General features: G+C 37.8%; 1 protein-coding gene across 3 annotated transcripts in view; it reads right to left on the bottom strand.

Moving 5' to 3' along the window:
* Positions 1-5,517: 5,517 nt before the first annotated feature.
* Positions 5,518-23,709, bottom strand: part of LOC139764896 (uncharacterized) — a 45,310-nt gene continuing 27,118 nt past the window's right edge. Inside the window, exons 8-15 of one of the 3 annotated variants that reach the window (XM_071691957.1) lie at positions 21,613-21,789; positions 20,419-20,589; positions 18,126-18,198; positions 17,256-17,378; positions 16,011-16,183; positions 12,713-12,857; positions 9,425-9,530; positions 5,518-7,804 (exon numbers count right to left, since the gene is read on the bottom strand). In XM_071691957.1, coding sequence (XP_071548058.1) covers positions 7,621-7,804; positions 9,425-9,530; positions 12,713-12,857; positions 16,011-16,183; positions 17,256-17,378; positions 18,126-18,198; positions 20,419-20,589; positions 21,613-21,789 — 1,152 coding nt within the window. In that variant the 3' untranslated portion in view covers positions 5,518-7,620. The remainder of the gene's footprint in view (positions 7,805-9,424; positions 9,531-12,712; positions 12,858-16,010; positions 16,184-17,255; positions 17,379-18,125; positions 18,199-20,418; positions 20,590-21,612; positions 21,790-23,709) is intronic. The other 2 variants (XM_071691959.1, XM_071691958.1) reach the window with 2 other exon arrangements.

The following is a 23,709-nucleotide window of genomic DNA, read 5'->3' as shown; positions in this document are numbered from 1 at the left end:
GGCACAGGGTGGGTGTGTGGATACGAGTATAAGTAGAACCAAGCGTTGTGCCATTCAGCTTGGTATCAGGATTCTTCATGATGGAGTTAAGATGTTTTAAGTCTTTTGTTGGTCTCATTCTGCACATTAATTAAATAATACACATTAAACGTGGAAAAAATGCTTAAGGCTAAAGAGTTAAACCTACCAGCACTATGAGACACTGCCATTGTAATTCTTCTCTCCTTTACAGAACACCTTCCCCAGTGAAGCCTGGTAGCACTTGCATAATTTAACTCCATATTTCTTAATGGTGATTTCCTAATGCTTATGATACAGTAGTACTCATCGCTGTGAGATGCCCTTGCATAACTTACATCTTTCTCTCCTTTGTGCTGGCACAAAAACAACCTGAAAGTGCTTTCATGAACTTAATATACACAGCTAAAATGTTTAAAAGTTAATTCATTATAACAGACTTTCTACAATGAAGTTTCATATTATTCTTATAAAACTAAGCAGTGTACACCACTGCATATATATTACAATTTAAAAGATTATGCCTACAAAGCTGAAGAGACATTCAGTGGCATCTGTGGAAAAAAGATTCTTTAAGAACCACTGCACTGGAAAATTGGGGCTCATATGGTACAGTAAAACAGTTAACCAGTAAAGACCATTAAAACTGATATAATCTAATTACTAAAGAACAACTCTTTTAAAAAGAATTATTGGTCTTTACATCTAGAATGTGGCTTTGTATAATTACCTGAAATATGTGTATGAGTAAAAAGTGAACAACACACCTGTATATAATTAATGAAAATACTATGGACACTATACATTACCTCTGAAATCTTAAATATCCTTAAGACACATGTAACTGAATATGCCCATTCATAATGTAGCTTGACAATACAATGCTAAAAACAGAGAATCTACATAGTGGAAATTGCTTTACTATAAAAACAAAAAGCTGCTTGCAGTTATCTGTTTCTACAAAACTAGAGAAATGAACTAATTGACAGTTAAGATTTACTATACCAAGGTGAACTAAGCTAAGCACAAAGAAAAATCACAAGACCAAAATTAGTATACACTGTCATACTGTAAAAAGAATTTTCAATTACCATTATAGATATCATCCAAACTGAGCCAGCAATTCAATGGTTCTTATATTCGGATAGCTTTTTTCCTATGTACTCATTCAACATTATGTACAACGTATTCTCTGAAAAGAAAATTGAAACAAAACAAAATCTGTATCCTATAAACAAAAGTTGTGCTGTAAACACTTATGTCCAATCTCTCTAAAACACCCAAGAATGATAGTACTTTTCTAAAAATGGCCAGAGACACCCATACGGCTTGTGTTATACAAAGGTCCCTTCCCTACCGCAGATTTGTCAACCATGGCCTGGGGTATATTTGGCATGAAGTTTTGAGTATCCATGGTTTTTATGGCACTGCCAATGTTTTTTCTGCACAATGGGTGCAAGTTCTATGGATGCACGCTGCATGTTGTCCTGCCCAAAAGACCTCCAAAACTGGGTAGAGGGTGGTGTCATAACATTTCTTGAACATTCCCTCCTATCATACAACTTTATAAATTTATGTATGCTGTCTCCAATAACCAAGCAGTGTTGCTATGGTGGTAAGTATCATGGTAACCTATGGGAATACTGAGATGTGGCATGAATGGGTGACATACTGTCATCATATTATTGCTTTCCTATTTCTCACATAATTTCTATGTACTTTTACTGAATGAACATGTTTTTCAAGTATATTCTGCTTTTTCTTAATCCAGAAGTGTTCATCATAGGACTTAGATATGTCTCTCATGTGGTAATTTCCTTAACACCCCATTTCCCATAGGCCCTGTAAATTGCCAACCATGGTTCTGCCACACATGAGGTCTTCTAGGAATGTAAACACCAATAAGTGATGAGGGGCTTCTTTGCACATGACCCTTGGCGAGTTTGGAACTCAAAAGTCAAACCAGAAATATCTTTCACAGTGCAAATCGTACAATGTGAGCGATAGTTCCAATGAAGCATCTCAAGCAACTTACCAGAAAATTATTGAAACTGAATAACTCAGGACTGGATACAAAAAGCACAATTCCAAGTGTTAAAAAGTGAAAGTTAGCTAATGTATAAAAAACTGTAATTACATTATTATATGTATAACAGATGATACATGAGTCATAATGATTATAAAGGTTTCCTTGCCATTTTTAAAACCTTAGAAACATGAGTGACAAATTTGTAAAAAATAAGACTCTAATTCTGCACAAAATGACGAGACAGAGAGTGATACTGCAGAATGAACCTACACATTTTTCTAACACAGATGATACTATAAGATTAAGCTAATGTATTTCCTGGTTGACATAAGTACTTCAATGGAACACTTTATCATTTGCTTTTTGAGGATCATTTCATAAAAATAAAGGAATGCATGGTGTGACTACAACGACAGGTGCCATTTTAGAATAAAAAATTACTTTAACATGAAACTGAAATTACAAGTTATAATTTACATTTGTGACAATATCAATTTCTTATATTTCCTCTCTAACCTTAGCATTCTTTGAAGAGATTCTATCATTTTGATGTTACAGTTCTTACCTAGCTTATGATGATCATTTTGTGGCAAATATTCTATGGTAATACTCTTGCATCACTACAATAGTGGTTGCTACTTCATAATGCACATTGCTTTTGTAATGTACCAACCAGGGAGGTATACTACTAGTACGACCTACCAGGGTATTGCGAGGGGATACCTGTGTAGTTACCAAGGTAGCTGTCTTTACTTTCTGCCTTACCAACAAGTGGACTGCCGGCATTCTGTTCACAAACATACAATCTTTCCTTGTCACATAAAACAACAACACCTTACTCACACAACTCATTCTCTGTAACCAAATTTTCCTGCAGTGAGCAGTATGTGCTAACCTTATCTTTTGGTAAAATGGTAGAAGAAAAAGTAAGAAGGAACACCAGACAGGAGCATCAGGTAGAAACTTTAGGTAGAAGTAATAGGTAGGAATATTTGCTGAGAGCATTAGATAGTAGCAGGTTGGGACATTAATGTAGGCACATTAGGCATGAGCCTCTAAAAACATTGAGCTAGAGTTGCCCTCTGCCAGTGGCCTGTTATGGGAGAGGCACTAAAGGCTAAGAAGCAACACTGGAGTTCACTAGTTATGGAGATTCTTTTGCTATGGCCACCCTCTTGACGGAGTTCCCAAAGGGACCAGGCATCAGATATATAGATACACAGGCAGACATAGATATTAAGTTTGTAAATTCATCTTTAAGTTTGTAAATTCTTCTTTAAAACATTATTTGTATTTGTGACATTATCAATTTCCTATATTTCCCCAATTAGCTTATTACTTTTATATTTATTATTTTATTATACTTTGTCGCTGTCTCCCGCGTTTGCGAGGTAGCGCAAGGAAACAGACGAAAGAAATGGCCCAACCCCCCCCCCATACACATGTATATACATACATCCACACACGCAAATATACATACCTACACAGCTTTCCATGGTTTACCCCAGACGCTTCACATGCCTTGCTTCAATCCACTGACAGCACGTCAACCCCGGTATACCACATCGCTCTAATTCACTCTATTCCTTGCCCTCCTTTCACCCTCCTGCATGTTCAGGCCCCGATCACACAAAATCTTTTTCACTCCATCTTTCCACCTCCAATTAGGTCTCCCTCTTCTCCTTGTTCCCTCCACCTCCGACACATATATCCTCTTGGTCAATCTTTCCTCACTCATCCTCTCCATGTGCCCAAACCACTTCAAAACACCCTCTTCTGCTCTCTCAATCACGCTCTTTTTATTTCCACACATCTCTCTTACCCGTACGTTACTCACTCGATCAAACCACCTCACACCACACATTGTCCTCAAACATCTCATTTCCAGCACATCCATCCTCCTGCGCACAACTCTATCCATAGCCCACGCCTCGCAACCATACAACATTGTTGGAACCACTATTCCTTCAAACATACCCATTTTTGCTTTCCGAGATAATGTTCTCGACTTCCACACATTTTTCAAGGCCCCCAGGATTTTCGCCCCCTCCCCCACCCTATGATCCACTTCCACTTCCATGGTTCCATCCGCTGCCAGATCCACTCCCAGATATCTAAAACACTTCACTTCCTCCAGTTTTTTTCCATTCAAACTCACCTCCCAATTGACTTGACCCTCAACCCTACTGTACCTAATAACCTTGCATTTATTCACATTTAACTTTCTTCTTCCACACACTTTTCCAAACTCAGTCACCAGCTTCTGCAGTTTCTCACATGAATCAGCCACCAGCGCTGTATCATCAGCGAACAACAACTGACTCACTTCCCAAGCTCTCTCATCCCCAACAGACTTCATACTTGCCCCTCTTTCCAAAACTCTTGCATTTACCTCCCTAACAACCCCATCCATAAACAAATTAAACAACCATGGAGACATCACACACCCCTGCCGCAAACCTACATTCACTGAGAACCAATCACTTTCCTCTCTTCCTACACGTACACATGCCTTACATCCTCGATAAAAACTTTTCACTGCTTCTAACAACTTTCCTCCCACACAATATATTCTTAATACCTTCCACAGAGCATCTCTATCAACTCTATCATATGCCTTCTCCAGATCCATAAATGCTACATACAAATCCATTTGCTTTTCTAAGTATTTCTCACATACATTCTTCAAAGCAAACACCTGATCCACACATCCTCTACCACTTCTGAAACCACACTGCTCTTCCCCAATCTGATGCTCTGTACATGCCTTCACCCTCTCAATCAATACCCTCCCATATAATTTACCAGGAATACTCAACAAACTTATACCTCTGTAATTTGAGCACTCACTCTTATCCCCTTTGCCTTTGTACAATGGCACTATGCACGCATTCCGCCAATCCTCAGGCACCTCACCATGAGTCATACATACATTAAATAACCTTACCAACCAGTCAACAATACAGTCACCCCCTTTTTTAATAAATTCCACTGCAATACCATCCAAACCTGCTGCCTTGCCGGCTTTCATCTTCCGCAAAGCTTTCACTACCTCTTCTCTGTTTACCAAATCATTTTCCCTAACCCTCTCACTTTGCACACCACCTCGACCAAAACACCCTATATCTGCCACTCTATCATCAAACACATTCAACAAACCTTCAAAATACTCACTCCATCTCCTTCTCACATCACCACTACTTGTTATCACCTCCCCATTTGCGCCCTTCACTGAAGTTCCCATTTGCTCCCTTGTCTTACGCACTTTATTTACCTCCTTCCAGAACATCTTTTTATTCTCCCTAAAATTTAATGATACTCTCTCACCCCAACTCTCATTTGCCCTTTTTTTCACCTCTTGCACCTTTCTCTTGACCTCCTGTCTCTTTCTTTTATACATCTCCCACTCAATTTCTTTTTTTCCCTGCAAAAATCGTCCAAATGCCTCTCTCTTCTCTTTCACTAATACTCTTACTTCTTCATCCCACCACTCACTACCCTTTCTAATCAACCCACCTCCCACTCTTCTCATGCCACAAGCATCTTTTGCGCAATCCATCACTGATTCCCTAAATACATACCATTCCTCCCCCACTCCCCTTACTTCCATTGTTCTCACCTTTTTCCATTCTGTACTCAGTCTCTCCTGGTACTTCCTCACACAGGTCTCTTTCTCAAGCTCACTTACTCTCACCACCCTCTTCACCCCAACATTCACTCTTCTTTTCTGAAAACCCATACAAATCTTCACCTTAGCCTCCACAAGATAATGATCAGACATCCCTCCAGTTGCACCTCTCAGCACATTAACATCCAAAAGTCTCTCTTTCGCACGCCTGTCAATTAACACGTAATCCAATAACGCTCTCTGGCCATCTCTCCTACTTACATAAGTATACTTATGTATATCTCACTTTTTAAACCAGGTATTCCCAATCATCAGTCCTTTTTCAGCACATAAATCTACAAGCTCTTCACCATTTCCATTTACAACACTGAACACCCCATGTATACCAATTATTCCCTCAACTGCCACATTACTCACCTTTGCATTCAAATCACCCATCACTATGACCCGGTCTCGTGCATCAAAACCACTAACACACTCATTACTTTTATGAAAGATTTAATTATTTTGACATTGTTGTTCTCACCAAGGTTTCGGAAGGTAACTTTGTCATAAATAACCTGGCGAGGCTTGGCTAGAATAGTGAATACCACATTAACAGCCAAATTATTTAGTAATCATCATAATCATGACACAATTGATCTGTTTTCAAGATCTCTTTATGGGGAATAACAAGAGCAGTATAAAGAGTTATAAAAAACAAAAACAAATGAGGGACAAGGGTCCTTGAATGACCCATCAACACCTAAGGATAAAGTTTGTAAACCTAAACCACCTGTATCTAAAGAACTTGCCCTATAAGTTATAAGTTGCCTACACATTGGTGTAACATTCTGCAAGCAGCTGGGTTTGTTTTGACAGTTTTGCAATCTAAGCAGTGAGCTTTTCAAAGTGTATTGTGATCTGCAAATCAGAAAGGGTTTGCATTATGAATGGCAAATTTTAGTTGCACAACGATGATTACAAAACATGGGAGCTACAAATGTAAGGGAAAACCTTTACTTAAAACTGCTAAAAAGGTAAGCTGAAGACCACCTGTGGTCCAACAACGGGATAATAAATAAAATAAGCCTTAGAATTCTTGAGGAGGCAATAATTATCAACAGAAAAATACTTTGTGACAAGACCATACACCACACACATATTAACAACTAAGGAGAAATATTACTATACAATATCTAAAACACATAGAATAGATTTAAAATATACATCTGTTACATATACAAGGAAAACACAGAAAAATATTGTACACAGCTGACTTGAATATAACTATTTCCTGCTCAATGCAGGAATGGAACAGGCAATAATAACACCTATATTTACAAGTGTTCGCAGGTGCAAACATATTTATCAAAATATCACCATAGTCATAATGTCTTTTTGTCTACTTATTTTCTAAAGGAAAAGATATGTACTTGCCAGAGCAATAGCATATAATACATATAATGACATTTCATGAACTTTTTACAAAGGAAAACACTTTAAAGATGATAAAATAGCACCTCACACATATACTGAACATATCACTGGGTAGCATAAGCATGACCATATATGAACACTTTTGTTTTTTATGAAACAAAGTGAAACACATTTACCTTGCCTTAAGATTTCAATAAAGGAACTCTGATGCTTGCCACACATTACATGAGGTGTATTTTGTAACAAATACTGATATATCATTTGCCTCCAAAATCTGAAGGACACTTGTCACCAAGAATACTTACATCACTTATTGTACAACTTTCATGACCAAGAATAAAAGTGTTAAAAACCTTTTCACACAGCAATAACAAAGTCATTTATACACTGTAATATGATGAACTTTTCAATAAATATGCTGTCAGGGAGTTAAAATAAAAAACACAGAGCTTGTCATAAGCTCTTCCATGGCAAACTGATTAGAAGCCCTTATGATCCAACTTACTGTATCACTAAAGATGATTCATCACCTTTTGGAGGGAAATATCTTGGAAAAATCAGTCAAAAGTCCCTCTATAACCCGATTGTGAAGCATCACATCAGTCATCAAGTCGTGGGATAAGGTCACTCTAGGCCAAAGAAGGCAAGGTCCAAACACGATGGCTAGGTTGGAGACACTCATCCGATTTTCACTCTCATATTCACTTACTCTGCGAATGAGAAATAAGTTACAATAAAAATAACAAGGCTGGTAAAGATAATCAATACTAAATCATAATATTCAGAAAAAAAATTCATTATGCAGCATCATCTAACAGCTTTCCAATTATGTCATACTATACAGCTTTTCTACTGGTTTTTCAGTTGGATATATATGTCTACCACCAGGACAAACTTTATTGTTAAATTATTCCACTGTATATGAGAGAGAATGATGATACTTCAGAATCCTATACAAAGTATCATAATGATTCCCATGGGCCCCACAACCTCACCTCACATACGCAAAACTGAATAATTGGTTTCATTTCCTATCAGAAAATCTTGCCTTCACAAAGGAGCATTGAGAACACAGGCACAATAGCTTCATTTGCACACACCAAGTTATCACTTGTCATACATAAACTACTGAAACTAGGGTCTACATCCAAAGCCAAGCCCTACACACTACCCTACAGTTTATCTTAACCTTTCCATTTGTCCCAATACAGCTCACCGACAGCAAGCTCCCACCAGTGCATACCTCCTGCCCTCTCGAATGTTCAGTCTCCCACTCCCTGTTGCTCACTCTACTGACAAAACATAAGTCCTTCTTATCAGCCTGTCCTTTATATGTCTTCCTTTTTAGTTCTCATATCTTACTCTAAAGGTCTCAGTGCTTTCTCCAGCCCTTCCTCTACTACTCTCATTGCTTCTCTGAAAATACCATCCATGCACCTACCTTTTCTGTATCACTAGTGATTTCTAACCTCATTCCACTACTGACTCTCTTTCTCATAATTCCACTAATATCTCCCTTCTCATACTTCCACATCCCTTCTTCTATATGCCACAAACTTCACTCGCATAGCATTACTTCCCTACATATCTTCTACTCCAATAGTTTCACTTACTCTCACCCTTATGCCAATCTTGATCTCTCCTGGTATTTTTGCACACAGGTCACTTTTCCATGCTCACTCATTTTCTCTTCATGCTTCTGCGTGTTTATCATTTCCTTTGTTCCTGAACCCACAACCAAATTACACTCTTATCTCCAACCTCATTTACCCACATATGAAATTGTTAGCACATTAACAATCTATTTGTCTATATCTCAGATGCTTGTTCCCAACTGGAACTCTTTCAATGGGATGGCCACAGCAATAGAATCTCCATAACTAGTGAACTCCAGAGCCGCTTCTTAGCTTTAGTATCTTACCTTTAACAAGCCAACGGCAGAGGGCAAGTCTAACACAATGTTTGCAGAGGCTCCTACCTAATGTTCCTACCAACTACTACTGCCTAATATTCCTGCCCGTTACTTCTACCTAATGTTCCTACCTACTACCTACCTAACGTCTGTACTTAACGCTCCTACCTACTATTTCTATCTATTGCCCCTAACATTTTGCCAAAAGGCAGGGGTAGCACACAGCACTCACTACAGAAAAATCCAGAGTTATTACATTCTTTAGAAAGTAATAATTCATTGGGGAAGATTTCAAAGCCCCTACACCTGTCCCCGCTGGTCACTGTCTATGAAAAGCTGGAGATATATGGGCACTATTCTTTTTTCCCTATCCCTATCCAGTTTATTGCCTGAGAAAACTATAGAAAAGAATTCCCACCTGAGTAAATGCTGAAGAAGGACCTTCAGTGTATCACAGTTTTCTGGTGGCAGTCTATTTACTGCTTTTGTTAACTTATCTGCTTGCTGATTCATGCGCCGATATTCTGTAGAGTACACATGAGAAGTCAGATAATTAGAGGTCAAGGTAATACATACAATATAATTGCTGGATTATAGTACTTAAATCAAAATTATCACATCAATTACTACAAACTCTCCAAGAGGTCAATGGCTTCCCTCAATGAAAGCCAGGTATGGGATAGGAACCAAACGGCTTCCCTCAATGAAAGCCAGGTATGGGATAAGAACCAAGAGTATAAGTAAGGCAGTTTGTGTACTACATTGTCCAACTGTACTGCATGGGTGCTCTACATACTTGACCAAAAATTCTACATATCAGTTTCCTTATGCCTGTGTTAAAGGATCCAGTAATTAAAGTGAAGAGTGTTATGAGTCTGCAACATGTGTGATGACCCAGTTGGAGGAAGGCGAAGAAGTGATGGGACAATAAATGATGAAAGGGAAAGCAGTAATGATTCTGTGACTGCAATGTGCTGGAAAAGTATGTTAATTTAGTGTAGGAATGTAAATACTGGAAAAAAAAACTCAAATATGTAATTTATCAATGAATAATTCTGCCAAATATAATAAATACATCATCATGAAGTCTTTGTTTGCTGAAATCCATATATTGGCACTTTCATAATATTTTGGAGTAAAAGTGATCAGACAAGGCATTCATAAAGAAACAGGTGAGGTAGTGCTAAATAAGATACATAGAGACACAGGTGAGATATTGTAAAAGGAGATACATGAAAAAGGAAACAAAGCTTTACTGAGTTATACTTAACATGACACAATGGATAAAAAAGATTCTACTGATCATAGAGAAATATACATTAACAAAGTTTACTTACATGAACTATCCAAGAAACAAAAAAAATCAGTAAATATAATGATGGCTGATCAATAATACATACCTCATGTTCATGCTTTGGTGGTGGCATGAAAAAAAAGTTTTACATTTTAATCTTCCAGCAAAACAATTACATGATGGGGGACAAAAATCTGTGCTTGCAAGTTAAACACATCATTTCAAAATTCAGAATTATCAGGAATCCGTGCAACATCATCAAAAAGTAATGAAATGAAAAGACTGGATCATTGAATTAAGTGAACCAAGATAACATTCACAAAGACATAGGAAGATGAAATCACGAAGAGCATAACGTATGTGACGTAAAAAAGTTTGACAGAAAGCTGTGAGACTCTAAGTGTTGACCTGGTCAAGTGTGGATCACTACAAAAGCAGAAACACTAAAAGATTCTTTGTGACCACTCCATCCTTTTCTGGTGGAACCAACTCTTAGGATTAATGAAAAGACTGATGAATTAACCCTAAGTCAAAATATCTTGTGTTTCCAAACAACAGTGATACCAATTTCAACTGCCTGTCAAGAAGCCTTACCACCATTGTATCAGCATAAGAGAGATAAGCATGAAAGGACAAATCTTCAGCACTACTATTCCTGGAATGTATAATGCACCATGAAGATTCTAAGAAAAAATACACAATCTTGAGTACAAGACTTATTACCACTTTGACATGAGTGAGCTGTAAGAACAATAACTTCATAAAAACATTTAGCTGTACATGTATCATCCACTAAAAGGAAATCTAAACTGTCAAAACAAAGTAATTTCTAACAAACCAAAATTACCATCATTCACTAGTTAAACCAAAATTCCTATCATTCAATGGTTAACTCATTAACAAACTATGAAAAAATATATTAGTAACTCAAAGAAGATGCTGCTAGGACTATTTAAATCGTTCTTCTACAGTAATTCTATCTCTTAGAACAAACATGTCCTAAGCAGAATAGACAAAAGGGATATGTGCTTCTTTTCTTAATTTCTGTCAGAGTATAGATATAACTCTTTTATGACTGGAACTGATCTTCTGTGAACAACAGTGAAGAATCAGTAACAATGACTTAATCACAATCAAACAATATAAGACTTGAGTCTTATCAAACAGTTTTACATTTGAAAAGAAACATCTTTTGCAGGTAAAAATATCTTCCTTGTAAACTCAAGCCATTTTCAGCTTAGTTCTGGAGATACTACCAGCGACATGCCTAATTAAAAAAGATGCCAACATGCATAGGAACATGGGGAATAACTGTATAAGTGTAAGAATGACTTCAAGTGTCTCTTTTTGCAATAAATATTTGTTCAACTCTGGCTTACTCATAAGACTCAGCTGTTACTTGGAACACAAGGTTCTTAAGAGGGCACAAATTAACATTCACCTTATGTTCTTCGAAGTTAATTACTGACTTGCATTTCATCAAATTAAAAATCAATGTTTTCAAAATCATGGCCAATGACTGGCCCATCCGCACAATTCAAAAATCTATCAGCAATTAAATGAAGAAAAACATTACTGACGGTCTATCTAAATAATGATATACTGTAACATGCAAAGCATGATTACAAAAAATTTTTGAGCTTTAAATTTTCTTTACCAAACTTTTGAGAAAGGATTAATCAAAATTGAATCTGAAATACCTTAAAAGAAATCTGGAATATACTGAAGACGAAATCTTCATTAAGTTAGGTTTAAGGATTAGCTAAAACTTCCTTAAATCATGGTGATATGCTTACCTATCTCTTCCATGCAAGAAAAGGAAAAACCAACAACTTAAAAAGACAAAAGACAAAAAAAACATAATTACAGGATTTGTTCATCATGATACCAAAACAAGCATCAGTGAATCCAAATTCAAATTCATTTCTCAGCTTATACTATAAATCAGTGTTAAAAAAAAGCATTTGATTTGCATAAGGAACTACAAAAGTGGAACAAAGAAACAAGAACTTCCAAAAAAAGGAAGAGTCAACAACTACAGAAGCAGGTATAGCAGCCTTACAGTGGTATCTGGAATGGCAAGAAGATGTATAGAGATGTTTCCATCCAGTGGAGGCTATGGGAAATACTAATGTGTTGTGTTTTCATGGCTACTATCTATGAATATGCCTCAGTTAATTCTGGGGTGGATGGTACTATGGATCCTTTTTTAATGCAACCTAGGTTTCACTTTGAAAAGTGGTGTGCTGACTTATATGACATTTTAAAGTTGGTTCCTGTTCTCAAATTTCACTTTTCAAGCACAAGCTAAGTGACAGCAAAAACTGAATGGTATTGTAACACATCTTCCTAAAGCTCTAACACAGATCTGAGATTGGTTCTATTTAACATGCAGAGAAACACGCCACTAACCAGAGCCAGTGGCCTGGATGAACTCCTGGTAGTTGTCAAAGGGAATCAGGGGTTCCTTGAGCTCCCTGAAGAACAATTTTAGGGCACCTGATAAGTTGTGAATCTCCTTTTCTCGGCTTAAAATGGTATAGTTTCTCTGAGCAACCTGTGGAAATGGGATAATGAAGCATTGCTATACTGTATATTCTTTCCACACTGACTTGTCACCTATCTTAATCATTTGCTTTAATCCATACTTGAAAAAGGGTGGAGCTTGAAGAATCTTCAAGTATCTGGACCCCTAAACAACTCCATTTTTCAGGTAATGAAAACTAACACAAATTTAAATGCATTTACTGAAAACTTCAGCACACTGATTATTATCAAATTAAGCATCCAACAAGGATTTCATAAACAGAAGAAAAAGCAGAAAGGGATAAAACATCAACAGTGAGAAAAAAGGTAAAACATTTACTATTTATTTTATTTATTTTGCTTTGTCGCTGTCTCCCGCGTTTGCGAGGTAGCTCAAGGAAACAGATGAAAGAAATGGCCCAACCCACCCCCATACACATGTATATACATACACGTCCACACACGCAAATATAAATACCTATACATCTCAATGTACACATATATATACACACACAGACACATATATATATATACCCATGCACACAATTCACACTGTCTGCCTTTATTCATTCCCATTGCCACCTCGCCACACATGGAATACCATCCCCCTCCCCCCTCATGTGTGCTAGGTAGCGCTAGGAAAAGACAACAAAGGCCCCATTCGTACACACTCAGTCTCTAGCTGTCATGCAATAATGCCCGAAACCACAGCTCCCTTTCCACATCCAGGCCCCACACAACTTTCCATGGATTACCCCAGAGGCTTCACATGCCCTGATTCAATCCACTGACAGCACGTCAACCCCAGTATACCACATCGATCCAATTCACTCTATTCCTTGCCCACCTTTCACCCTCCTGCAAGTTCAGACCTCGATCACACAAAATCTTTTTCACTCCATCTTTCCACCTCCAATTTGGTCTCCCACTTCTCCTCGTTTCCTCCACCTCCGACACATATATCCTCTTGGTCAATCTTTCCTCACTCATTCTCTCCATGTGCCCAAACCATTTCAAAATACCCTCTTCTGCTCTCTCAACCACGCTCTTTTTATTTCCACACATCTCTCTTACCCTTACATTACTTACTCGATCAAACCACCTCACACCACACACTGTCCTCAAACATCTCATTTCCAGCACATCCACCCTCCTGCACACAACTCTATCCATAGCCCACGCCTCGCAACCATACAACATAGTTGGAACCGTTATTCCTTCAAACATACCCATTTTTGCTTTCCGAGATAATGTTCTCAACTTCCACACATTCTTCAAGGCTCCCAGGATTTTCGCCCCCTCCCCCACCCTATGATTCACTTCCGCTTCCATGGTTCCATCCGCTGCCAGATCCACTCCCAGATATCTAAAACACTTTACTTCCTCCAGTTTTTCTCCATTCAAACTTACCTCCCAATTGACTTGACCCTCAACCCTACTGTACCTAATAACCTTACTCTTATTCACATTTACTCTTAACTTTCTTCTTTCACACACTTTACCAAACTCAGTCACCAGCTTCTGCAGTTTCTCACATGAATCCGCCACCAGCGCTGTATCATCAGCAAACAACAACTGACTCACTTCCCAAGCTTTCTCATCCACAACAGACTGCATACTTGCCCCTCTTTCCAAAACTCTTGCATTCACCTCCCTAACAACCCCATCCATAAACAAATTAAACAACCATGGAGACATCACACACCTCTGTCGCAAACCTACATTCACTGAGAACCAATCACTTTCCTCTCTTCCTACACGTACACATGCCTTACATCCTCGATAAAATCTTTTCACTGCTTATAACAACTTGCCTCCCACACCATATATTCTTAATACCTTCCACAGAGCATCTCTATCAACTCTATCATTTGCCTTCTCCAGATCCATAAATGCTACATACAAATCCATTTGCTTTTCTAAGTATTTCTCACATACATTCTTCAAGCAAACACCTGATCCACACATCCTCTACCACTTCTGAAACCACACTGCTCTTCCCCAATCTGATGCTCTGTACAAAGGCCTTCACCCTCTCAATCAATACCCTCCCACATAATTTACCAGGAATACTCAACAAACTTATACCTCTGTAATTTGAGCACTCACTCTTTATCCCCTTTGCCTTTGTACAATGGCACTATGCACGCATTCCGCCAATCCTCAGGCACCTCACCATGAGTCATACATACATTACATAACCTTACCAACCAGTAAACAATACAGTCACCCCCTTTTTTAATAGATTCCACTGCAATACCATCCAAACCTGCTGCCTTGCCAGCTTTCATCTTCCGCAAAGCTTTTACTACCTCTTCTCTGTTTACCAAATCATTTTCCCTAACCCTCTCACTTTGCACACCACCTCGACCAAAACACCCTATATCTGCCACTCTATCATCAAACACATTCAACAAACCTTCAAAATACTCACTCCATCTCCTTCTCACATCACCACTACTTGTTATCACCTCCCCATTAGCGCCCTTCACTGAAGTTCCCGTTTGCTCCCTTGTCTTACGCACTTTATTTACCTCCTTCCAGAACATCTTTTTATTCTCCCTAAAATTTAATGATACTCTCTCAACCTTTAAATCAAAACAAGGGTAGTAGAAGCATTAGGTGTAAGTAGCAAGTTGGAAAATTTAAGGAAGAATATTAGGTAGACACCTTAGGTAGTATTAGTTAGGAGCATTAGGCAAGAGCCTGTGAAAACTGCCTCACCCAAATGTGGACTACTGGCATTCTGTCCACAAACACACAATCTATCCAAGTCACACATAACACTTGACAACAATTAACTCACAACTTATTCTCTGCAACTCTAGATTCTTTAGCAATGAGCACTTTGCACTAGCCCTGCCTTTTGACAAAATGGTAGAGTAATAGAAAGAAGTAGTTGGAGAAGGTTAGACTGGAGCATTAGGTAGTAGTAGTCAGTAGGAACATTAGGTAAGAGCCTCTGTAAACACTGCACAAGAATTGTCCTCTACCAGTGGCCTGTTAAAGATATAGCACTAAAGGATAAAAAGCAGCACTTGAGTTCACTAGTTATGGAGACTATTGCTGTGGCCACCCCGTGAGTGAGTTCCAGAAGGGAACAGGCATGAGAGATACAGAACAGAACATGATCAAAAAGCTGATACCTTATTTCTTAAAGCAATAAGTTAACAGTACTACTTACCTCAAAGCGGATCTTCTGAATTTGGGCTGCATTGCCAGATATCCGATATAAGCCATCTGTGCGTAAATTTTCCTCTGATTTCTCAATGTGGTTAATACATTGTAGAACAAATATAGGAATTGTTGTTTTGTCTTGTACACTTAGTTCAGCTAATGTGCTACCAAATACTGATTCTGTTGAAAAGAAAAACAGGATATTTACAAAAAAAATTATAAGTGATGGGAACAAGGGGGAGGATAGACCAATAAGACAGAGGGATGGAGTGAATAAGGCTTTAAGTTACTGGAGGAGCATTAAGTAGGAGGGTGAAATGGCATGCAAAGGAGAAAGCCAGGCATTATGATGAGGTCAGGGGAAACCACTTAAATGTTAATGTGTTTAGGCAGAACATAGGGGGCTCTGGTTTTGGTATATTTTACATGACAGCTAAAGAAAAGATGTGAAAAAATGAGGCCATTTTTTTGTCTGTTCTTGGAATTTCCTCAATATATGAGAAATGATGAAGTAGTTAGAAAAAAATAAAAGTCAGCATTTTATATCAATAATCAGCTGGCTTAAATTTTGAGGAACAAAAAGCTGAGAAAACAACATCCTTAAAGCACATCTACTACAAACAAATGACTATATCTATTTGTTGTCATTCACAAGGGTAATGTTCCAGGAAAATATCACAAATACTAAAACCAAGAATACTTATTCTAAATGCTTATGGGAAAAATATGATTAGGTTCCAGGGTTTTTGGGATCCCTCATGATCATTTCTCTTTTTTCTGTTCTTACTTTTCTTTAATATTTTTTGTTTGATATCTTTAAATAGTACAACAAATCATTAATCACATGACGCAAACACTTAAGAAACACCAATAATACATCAAAGGTATTGACTATACTTGCAGATAGGGTGGCAATGTGGTAAACAAACATATGAGTGTCATTACATGTAGGCCCCAGACGTTGTTGCCATACATAATATCACAACTCTGACTGTAGTAAGATGAAAATCTAATAATTGCTATCAGGTGTTTCACTATCCAATCTACCATATTTTTAGCAATGTATATCAATATTATATTTCTGTGCAAGTAGATTAAAAAAGAGGTAAGACACTGAAAATTTTTTTCTGTAACCATCTTTTATCAAATGTCAAAATTTATCAGTCTAAATGAGGCAACGTTCATATGTAGTACACTTTTTATCAGCTTTGTGAGTGCCATGTGGGGTGAACCATTACTAGCTAAAACATACCTTTGTATATGCCCTTCTTCTCCAGTGTTTCTTTCAATGGCCTCCGCTTTATGAAGTTGCGAAGTTTATCAGTGATACCTTTGCTGTCATTGTTAAGATGCTCAACACTAGCTTCACGCTTGACTGGAAAATAATGCAATAAAATAAATTCATTGATTCACCTACAAAATCCTGACATGATAATGATATACTTATTTCTGAGTTAATTCTGATTAAAGTTCTGAGGAAAAAAGCATTGGCAGCAATAATGAATTTAGAGAATGCCTTGATCAAACTCATCCACATTTATCCCACACCACTCATTCATACCACCTCTTCCATTATAAAGGCTAGAAACAAAATTCAGAAATGTTCCGGTACATTATACAGTCCCAACTTTTCCAAGTAGTTTCATATTAACTTTATCATGAAGGTGAAATCACATTTCAGTAGTTCACACAATTTCATTTAGCATGAAATTTTTCAATACATGTGGCAAAATGTACAGAAAAATTACATCATATCTTTTTCACTCCATCCTTCTCCTGCTTCTCCTTGTTCCCTTCACCTCTGACATATATCTTCTTTGTCAATCTTTCCTCACTCATTCTCTCTATATGTCCAAACCATTTCAACACACCCTCTTCTACTCTCTCAACCATACTCTTTTTATTTACACACATCTCTCTTACCCTTTCATTATCTACTCGATCAAACCACCTCACAATCCTGTTCAGCAGAAGAGGACATATAGGGTATGAGCATACAAAAAACATAATCAGCACTAGTCTGACCTCAAAATACATTCCAATAAAAGATTCCTATACACCATTCTTTGACATAAATTCTCTTTCAACAAAGGTTCACAATTATGATGACAGAAAGACTCACTCTTTTCAAATCCACGCTTCCCCTTCTTCTCTTCCTTCTCTGTCACAGGGGGATCACTAAACTGCATTCCTTCCTGAGAGATAATGATTACACATTCCTTAATGCAATTAATGTAGAATGTTATGATTCCAACAAAACCCTTCATAATCAATAAATCAGGCATTAAATAAAACCCAACTATCTCATTTTTTTCATTCCAGGAATTTAATGTCACAGTTGAAACATTTATATATGTAGTTTCACCAACTACATCTTACTTTTATAAAAAGAATATCAGGGCATAATACATACTGTAACATTTCTTGCAAGGTTATTCATGATGATGGTACAATGAATAACAACAAATTCATATTAAAGACTAAAATCACTGTTTAATGGACGTATGATTAACATCTCATTAAAAACACAGATATTAAACAACTTAGGTCTTATTTATTTGTAGAGAAAAATATTTGTCAAGTGTAAACTACTGTACTTATTGTGTGGTTAGGTCAGATCATTTACTGTATTGTGCATGAAAACCAACTTGGATGAGGTCAAGCAAGTATGAATATGTACAAGTGTATATACGTATATGTATGAGTATGTATATATATATATATATGCTTGCATGTATATGTACATATATGTATATATGTTATCCCTGGGGATAGGGGAGAAAGAATACTTCCCACGTACTCCCTGCGTGTCATAGAAGGCGACTAAAAGGGGAGGGAGCGGTGAGGCTGGAAATCCTCCCCTCTCGTTTTTTCTAATTTTTTTTTTCCAAAAGAAGGAACAGAGAAGGGGGCCAGGTGAGGATATTCCTTCAAAGGCCCAGTCCTCTGTTCTTAACACTACCTCACTAATGTGGGAAATGGCAAATAGTATGAGAGAGAGAGAGAGAGATGTGCATATGAATAGATGGGCCATTCTTTATCTGTTTCCAGGTGCTACCTTGCTGACGTGGGAAACAGTAATTAAGTATAATAAAAAATGTGAAAAAAAAATTGGAAAGGATCACAATAGAGCACGTGATCAAGTATATTCCTATGAGTCCATTTCCCTCATCAGCAAGGTAGCATTCAAGAATAAATGACTGAGCCTTAGAGGGGGAAACTCCTCACTTGGCCCTTTTCTCTATTCATCCTTTTGGAAGAGTAAAACTAGAAGGGAGGATTTCCAGCTCCGTACTCCCATCCCTCTTAGTTGCATTCTATAATACACAGGGAATACATTGGCAGTGTTCTCTCTCCCCTACCCCAGGGATGAGAGGTAGGGAGGTAGTATCAGGATAAGCCAACTAATTCTTTGAGGGAAAATCCTCTTAAGTCCATCTCCTGTTTACACTTTTGTAAAGTAATTATAGTAAATACTTAAAGGGACTGTTTCCAGCCAGCCCCTTGCTCCTGTCCCCATTTCTTACTTGTATATGTGGAAAGTGGAAGCGGAAGTGGATCATAGGGTGGGGGAGGGGGCGAAAATTCTGGGAGCCTTGAAGAATGTGTGGAAGTCGAGAACATTATCTCGGAAAGCAAAAATGGGTATGTTTGAAGGAATAGTGGTTCCAACAATGTTGTATGGTTGCGAGGCGTGGGCTATGGATAGAGTTGTGCGCAGGAGGATGGATGTGCTGGAAATGAGATGTTTGAGGACAATGTGTGGTGTGAGGTGGTTTGATCGAGTAAGTAACGTAAGGGTAAGAGAGATGTGTGGAAATAAAAAGAGCGTGGTTGAGAGAGCAGAAGAGGGTGTTTTGAAATGGTTTGGGCACATGGAGAGAATGAGTGAGGAAAGATTGACCAAGAGGATATATGTGTCGGAGGTGGAGGGAATGAGGAGAAGAGGGAGACCAAATTGGAGGTGGAAAGATGGGGTGAAAAAGATTTTGTGTGATCGGGGCCTGAACATGCAGGATGGTGAAAGGAGGGCAAGGAATAGAGTGAATTGGAGTGATGTGGTATACCGGGGTTGACGTGCTGTCAGTGGATTGAATCAAGGCATGTGAAGCGTCTGGGGTAAACCATGGAAAGCTGTGTAGGTATGTATATTTGCGTGTGTGGACGTATGTATATACATGTGTATGGGGGTGGGTTGGGCCATTTCTTTCGTCTGTTTCTTTGCGCTACCTCGCAAACGCGGGAGACAGAAAAAATATGTGGAAAGTATTCTTTCTTCTCTATCCTTGGGGATAATCACTAAGGATAATCAACAGGAGTTAAAAAGTTAAATCTGTAAAACATAAAATAAATATATCTAGCTAGCAGGCAAATCAGTTTAGAAACCATGTAAATAAAAGACACTATATACTCACATGATCAACAAGAACTCTGAACCACTCATAAGCAATATCTTTATCATCAAACTGAAGGAGCACCTCTGTATCATGGCCATTGCGTAGCCCAAGCACCTGTTGTCTGCTTGTCTTTTTATCAGGTGTGTGTTCCAAATGACAGATTGGAAAAAATTCAAACATCTCTGCTTTCTGTAACAAACACAAAATAAGTACTTAGACTGTCAATTCAGTTCCACCAAGTCCTTATGGAAGAATTTTTGCAAAACCTAGATCATAACTAGAGTAAATAAAGAATAAAAATCATGGAAAGTTTTGTGGGGCCTAGATGTGGAAAGATAGCTGTGGTTTTGGTGCATTACACATGGCAGTTAGAGACTGTATGGGCATATACATACATAATTGCCCATACATGCACATATACATATCAACATATACACATATACATACACATACACAGACATATACACATGCACATATTCATGTTTGCCTTCACCCATTCCTGGCATCACCATGCCCCACAGGAAACAGCATCACTAACCCCTGCTTCAGTGAGGTAATGCCATGAAAACAGACCAGAAAAGGTCACATTCATTCAAACTCATTCTCTAGGTGTCATGTGTAATGCACACACAAGCAAAATTAGATGAATTTTCAGCAATAATGGTAAGCCTACATGAACTGTGCAATACCTCTTGTGTTTGGAGGGTAACTGAGTACGTCATGTCCTGTGAAGGCATTCGGCATCCATATGCCCTCCCCTCTTGAACCCTAACCCAAAAATTAACCATTAAATTGTAGCATAAAATCTCACTCCACGTACATATTTTGGGCAGAATTCTGCACAAGTATGTATGAGTGAGTGGGGATTAAAGTTTACGGGTTAAATTTTTGACCCATGACTCTTTATTAGAGAGAACAATAGAAAATAGATGGTTGATAACAAAGCAAATTAATAAATTTTCTGCCTAAATAAATTGCTTTCAGTCTGTATATCATCACATCTCCGTACATATAACAGTGGTCATATTTCTACCCATGAACAAGAATAAAAGCAAATCTCCTGAAGAATCATCTCCCAACATTTTTCTATGCTAGGTGGGTATGGTAAGGTTTGTATCTTAATCGGACCTAATGTAGCACAAAAAAAAAAAGAAGGGGGAATCTTTAGGTAATGCAAATTGTATAAAATCAAGAAAACTTCAAATCACATACCTTATCTTCATCCTTTGTCTTGGAAAAATACAAAAGTCCTGAGGAGCCACTGTTAAAAGTTCCCACTATATAGCGGGCATAAGACTGTGTCCAGTTCTTGCGCACTTTTTTACCATCTCTTAATAGGAATGTGCGATGCAGGAATCCTTCCTTGACAATATTCTCACTCGATTCCTGCTGTGCAAACAACAAAAAACTTCACATTCATCAACTCATGGTATGAGTACAACACAATAAAAACTTGTGAAAACAGATTAGTTGGAGTGTGGCTAGCCATGGTAGAGAAAGCACAAGATTTCTGAAGAAAAAGCTTTAGATTGAAGAGATTATAAAATATAAATAGATACAGTACATGATATCTAAGCCCTCAGTTACAAAATTCAAGCAAGCTAGATATTATTTGTAACCGTAGTTTTTGACACCATGCCAAGTCCACTTCCAGTTATCTAAAACAGTTTGCTTCATCAAATTTTTCTCCATTCAAACTTACATCCCAGCTAACTTGTCCCTCAATCCTACTGAACCTAATAACCTTGCTTTTATTCACATTTACACTCAACTTTCTCCTTTCATACACTCTTCCAAACTCAGTCACCAACTTCTGCAGTCTCACTCAAATCAGCAACCAATGCTGTATCATTGCCGAACATCAACTTACCAACTTCCCAAGCCCTCTCATTCCCAACAGACTTCATACTCACCTTACCTCCCCCACCATATAGTCTTAAGACCTTCCAAAAAGCATCTCTATTAACCCTGTCATATGCCTTCTCCAAATCCATAACTGCCACATACAAATTCATTTGTTTTTCTTGATATTTCTATTTCATACACACATTTTTCAAAATAACACCTGATCCATATCCTTTACACCTTCTGAAACACACAGCTCTCGCCAATCTGATGCTCTGTACATGCCTTCTCCCTCTCAATCAATACCCTCCCATACTCAACAAACTTATACCTCTATAGTTTGAACACTCACCTTTATCCCCTTTGCTTTATACAATGAAACTTTACATGCATTGCACCAATCCTCAGGTACTTCTCCATGATCTAAACATACACTGAATATCCTTATCAACCAATCAACGACACATTCAACCCAGTTTTTTATAAAGTTAAATGCAATACAATCTACTCCAGCTGCCTTACTACATTTCATCTTCCGCTTTGCTGCATTTCATCTTCCACAAGGGTATCACCAACTCTTCACCCTTCACTAAACCACTCTCCACGACTCTCACTTCACATACCATCCCAACCAAAACATACGAAACTCTATCATCAAACACATTTAACAGTCTTTCAAAATACTCTCCATCTCCTCACTCCATGACTATCTGATATCACTTCCCCCTTTTGTCCCCCTTCATTGATGTTTCTATTTGTTCTCTTATCTTTTGCGCATTGTTTACCTCCTTCCAAAACAGTTTCATCCTCCCTAAAGTTTACTGGTACTCTCTCATCTAACCCTAGTTTGCCCTCTTTTTCAATCCCTGTACCTTTCCCTTAACCTCCTGCTGCTTTCTCTTATACATCTCCCAATCATGTGCATATATATACAAATTTCATTATTATTATCATCATTATTATTATTATTATTATTATTACTATCATTGTATTTGAGTGCTGTTATAAGCATCAGCGAGTCAGCAACAGGAAACAAACGAAGAAAGAAGACCCATCCACTCATATACACACACATATTCATACATATACATAACATATACACATATACATACAGGAAATAACATCGCCACCCTCTGCATCAGCAAGGTAGCACCGAGAAAACAAAAAAAAAAGGCCACATTCATTCACACTTGTCATTTCCTGCAAGGCAAGGTAGCATCAAGAACAGATGACCAAGCCTTAAAAAGAAAAATCCTCCATTGGCCATAATGGATAAAAAAAAGAAAAAAGAATCAGGCAAGTGTCTGTAGTCCTGAATCTTAAAGGAAAAATGGTTACATGAAAAGGTAAGGACAAAAGAAGGATGTGAATTCCACAGCTTGTCTGTTCGAGGGGAGGAGGCATTCAAGAATGTCTGTTAATCTCAACCAAGAAAATACTTTTAATCAAATGAATTAATTGGAT

This window comes from Panulirus ornatus, chromosome 51 (assembly GCF_036320965.1).
Source record: "Panulirus ornatus isolate Po-2019 chromosome 51, ASM3632096v1, whole genome shotgun sequence".
Classification (NCBI taxonomy): domain Eukaryota; kingdom Metazoa; phylum Arthropoda; class Malacostraca; order Decapoda; family Palinuridae; genus Panulirus; species Panulirus ornatus.
Note: the sequence above shows the minus strand (reverse complement) of the source record. Positions and strands in the feature narration are given on the sequence as shown.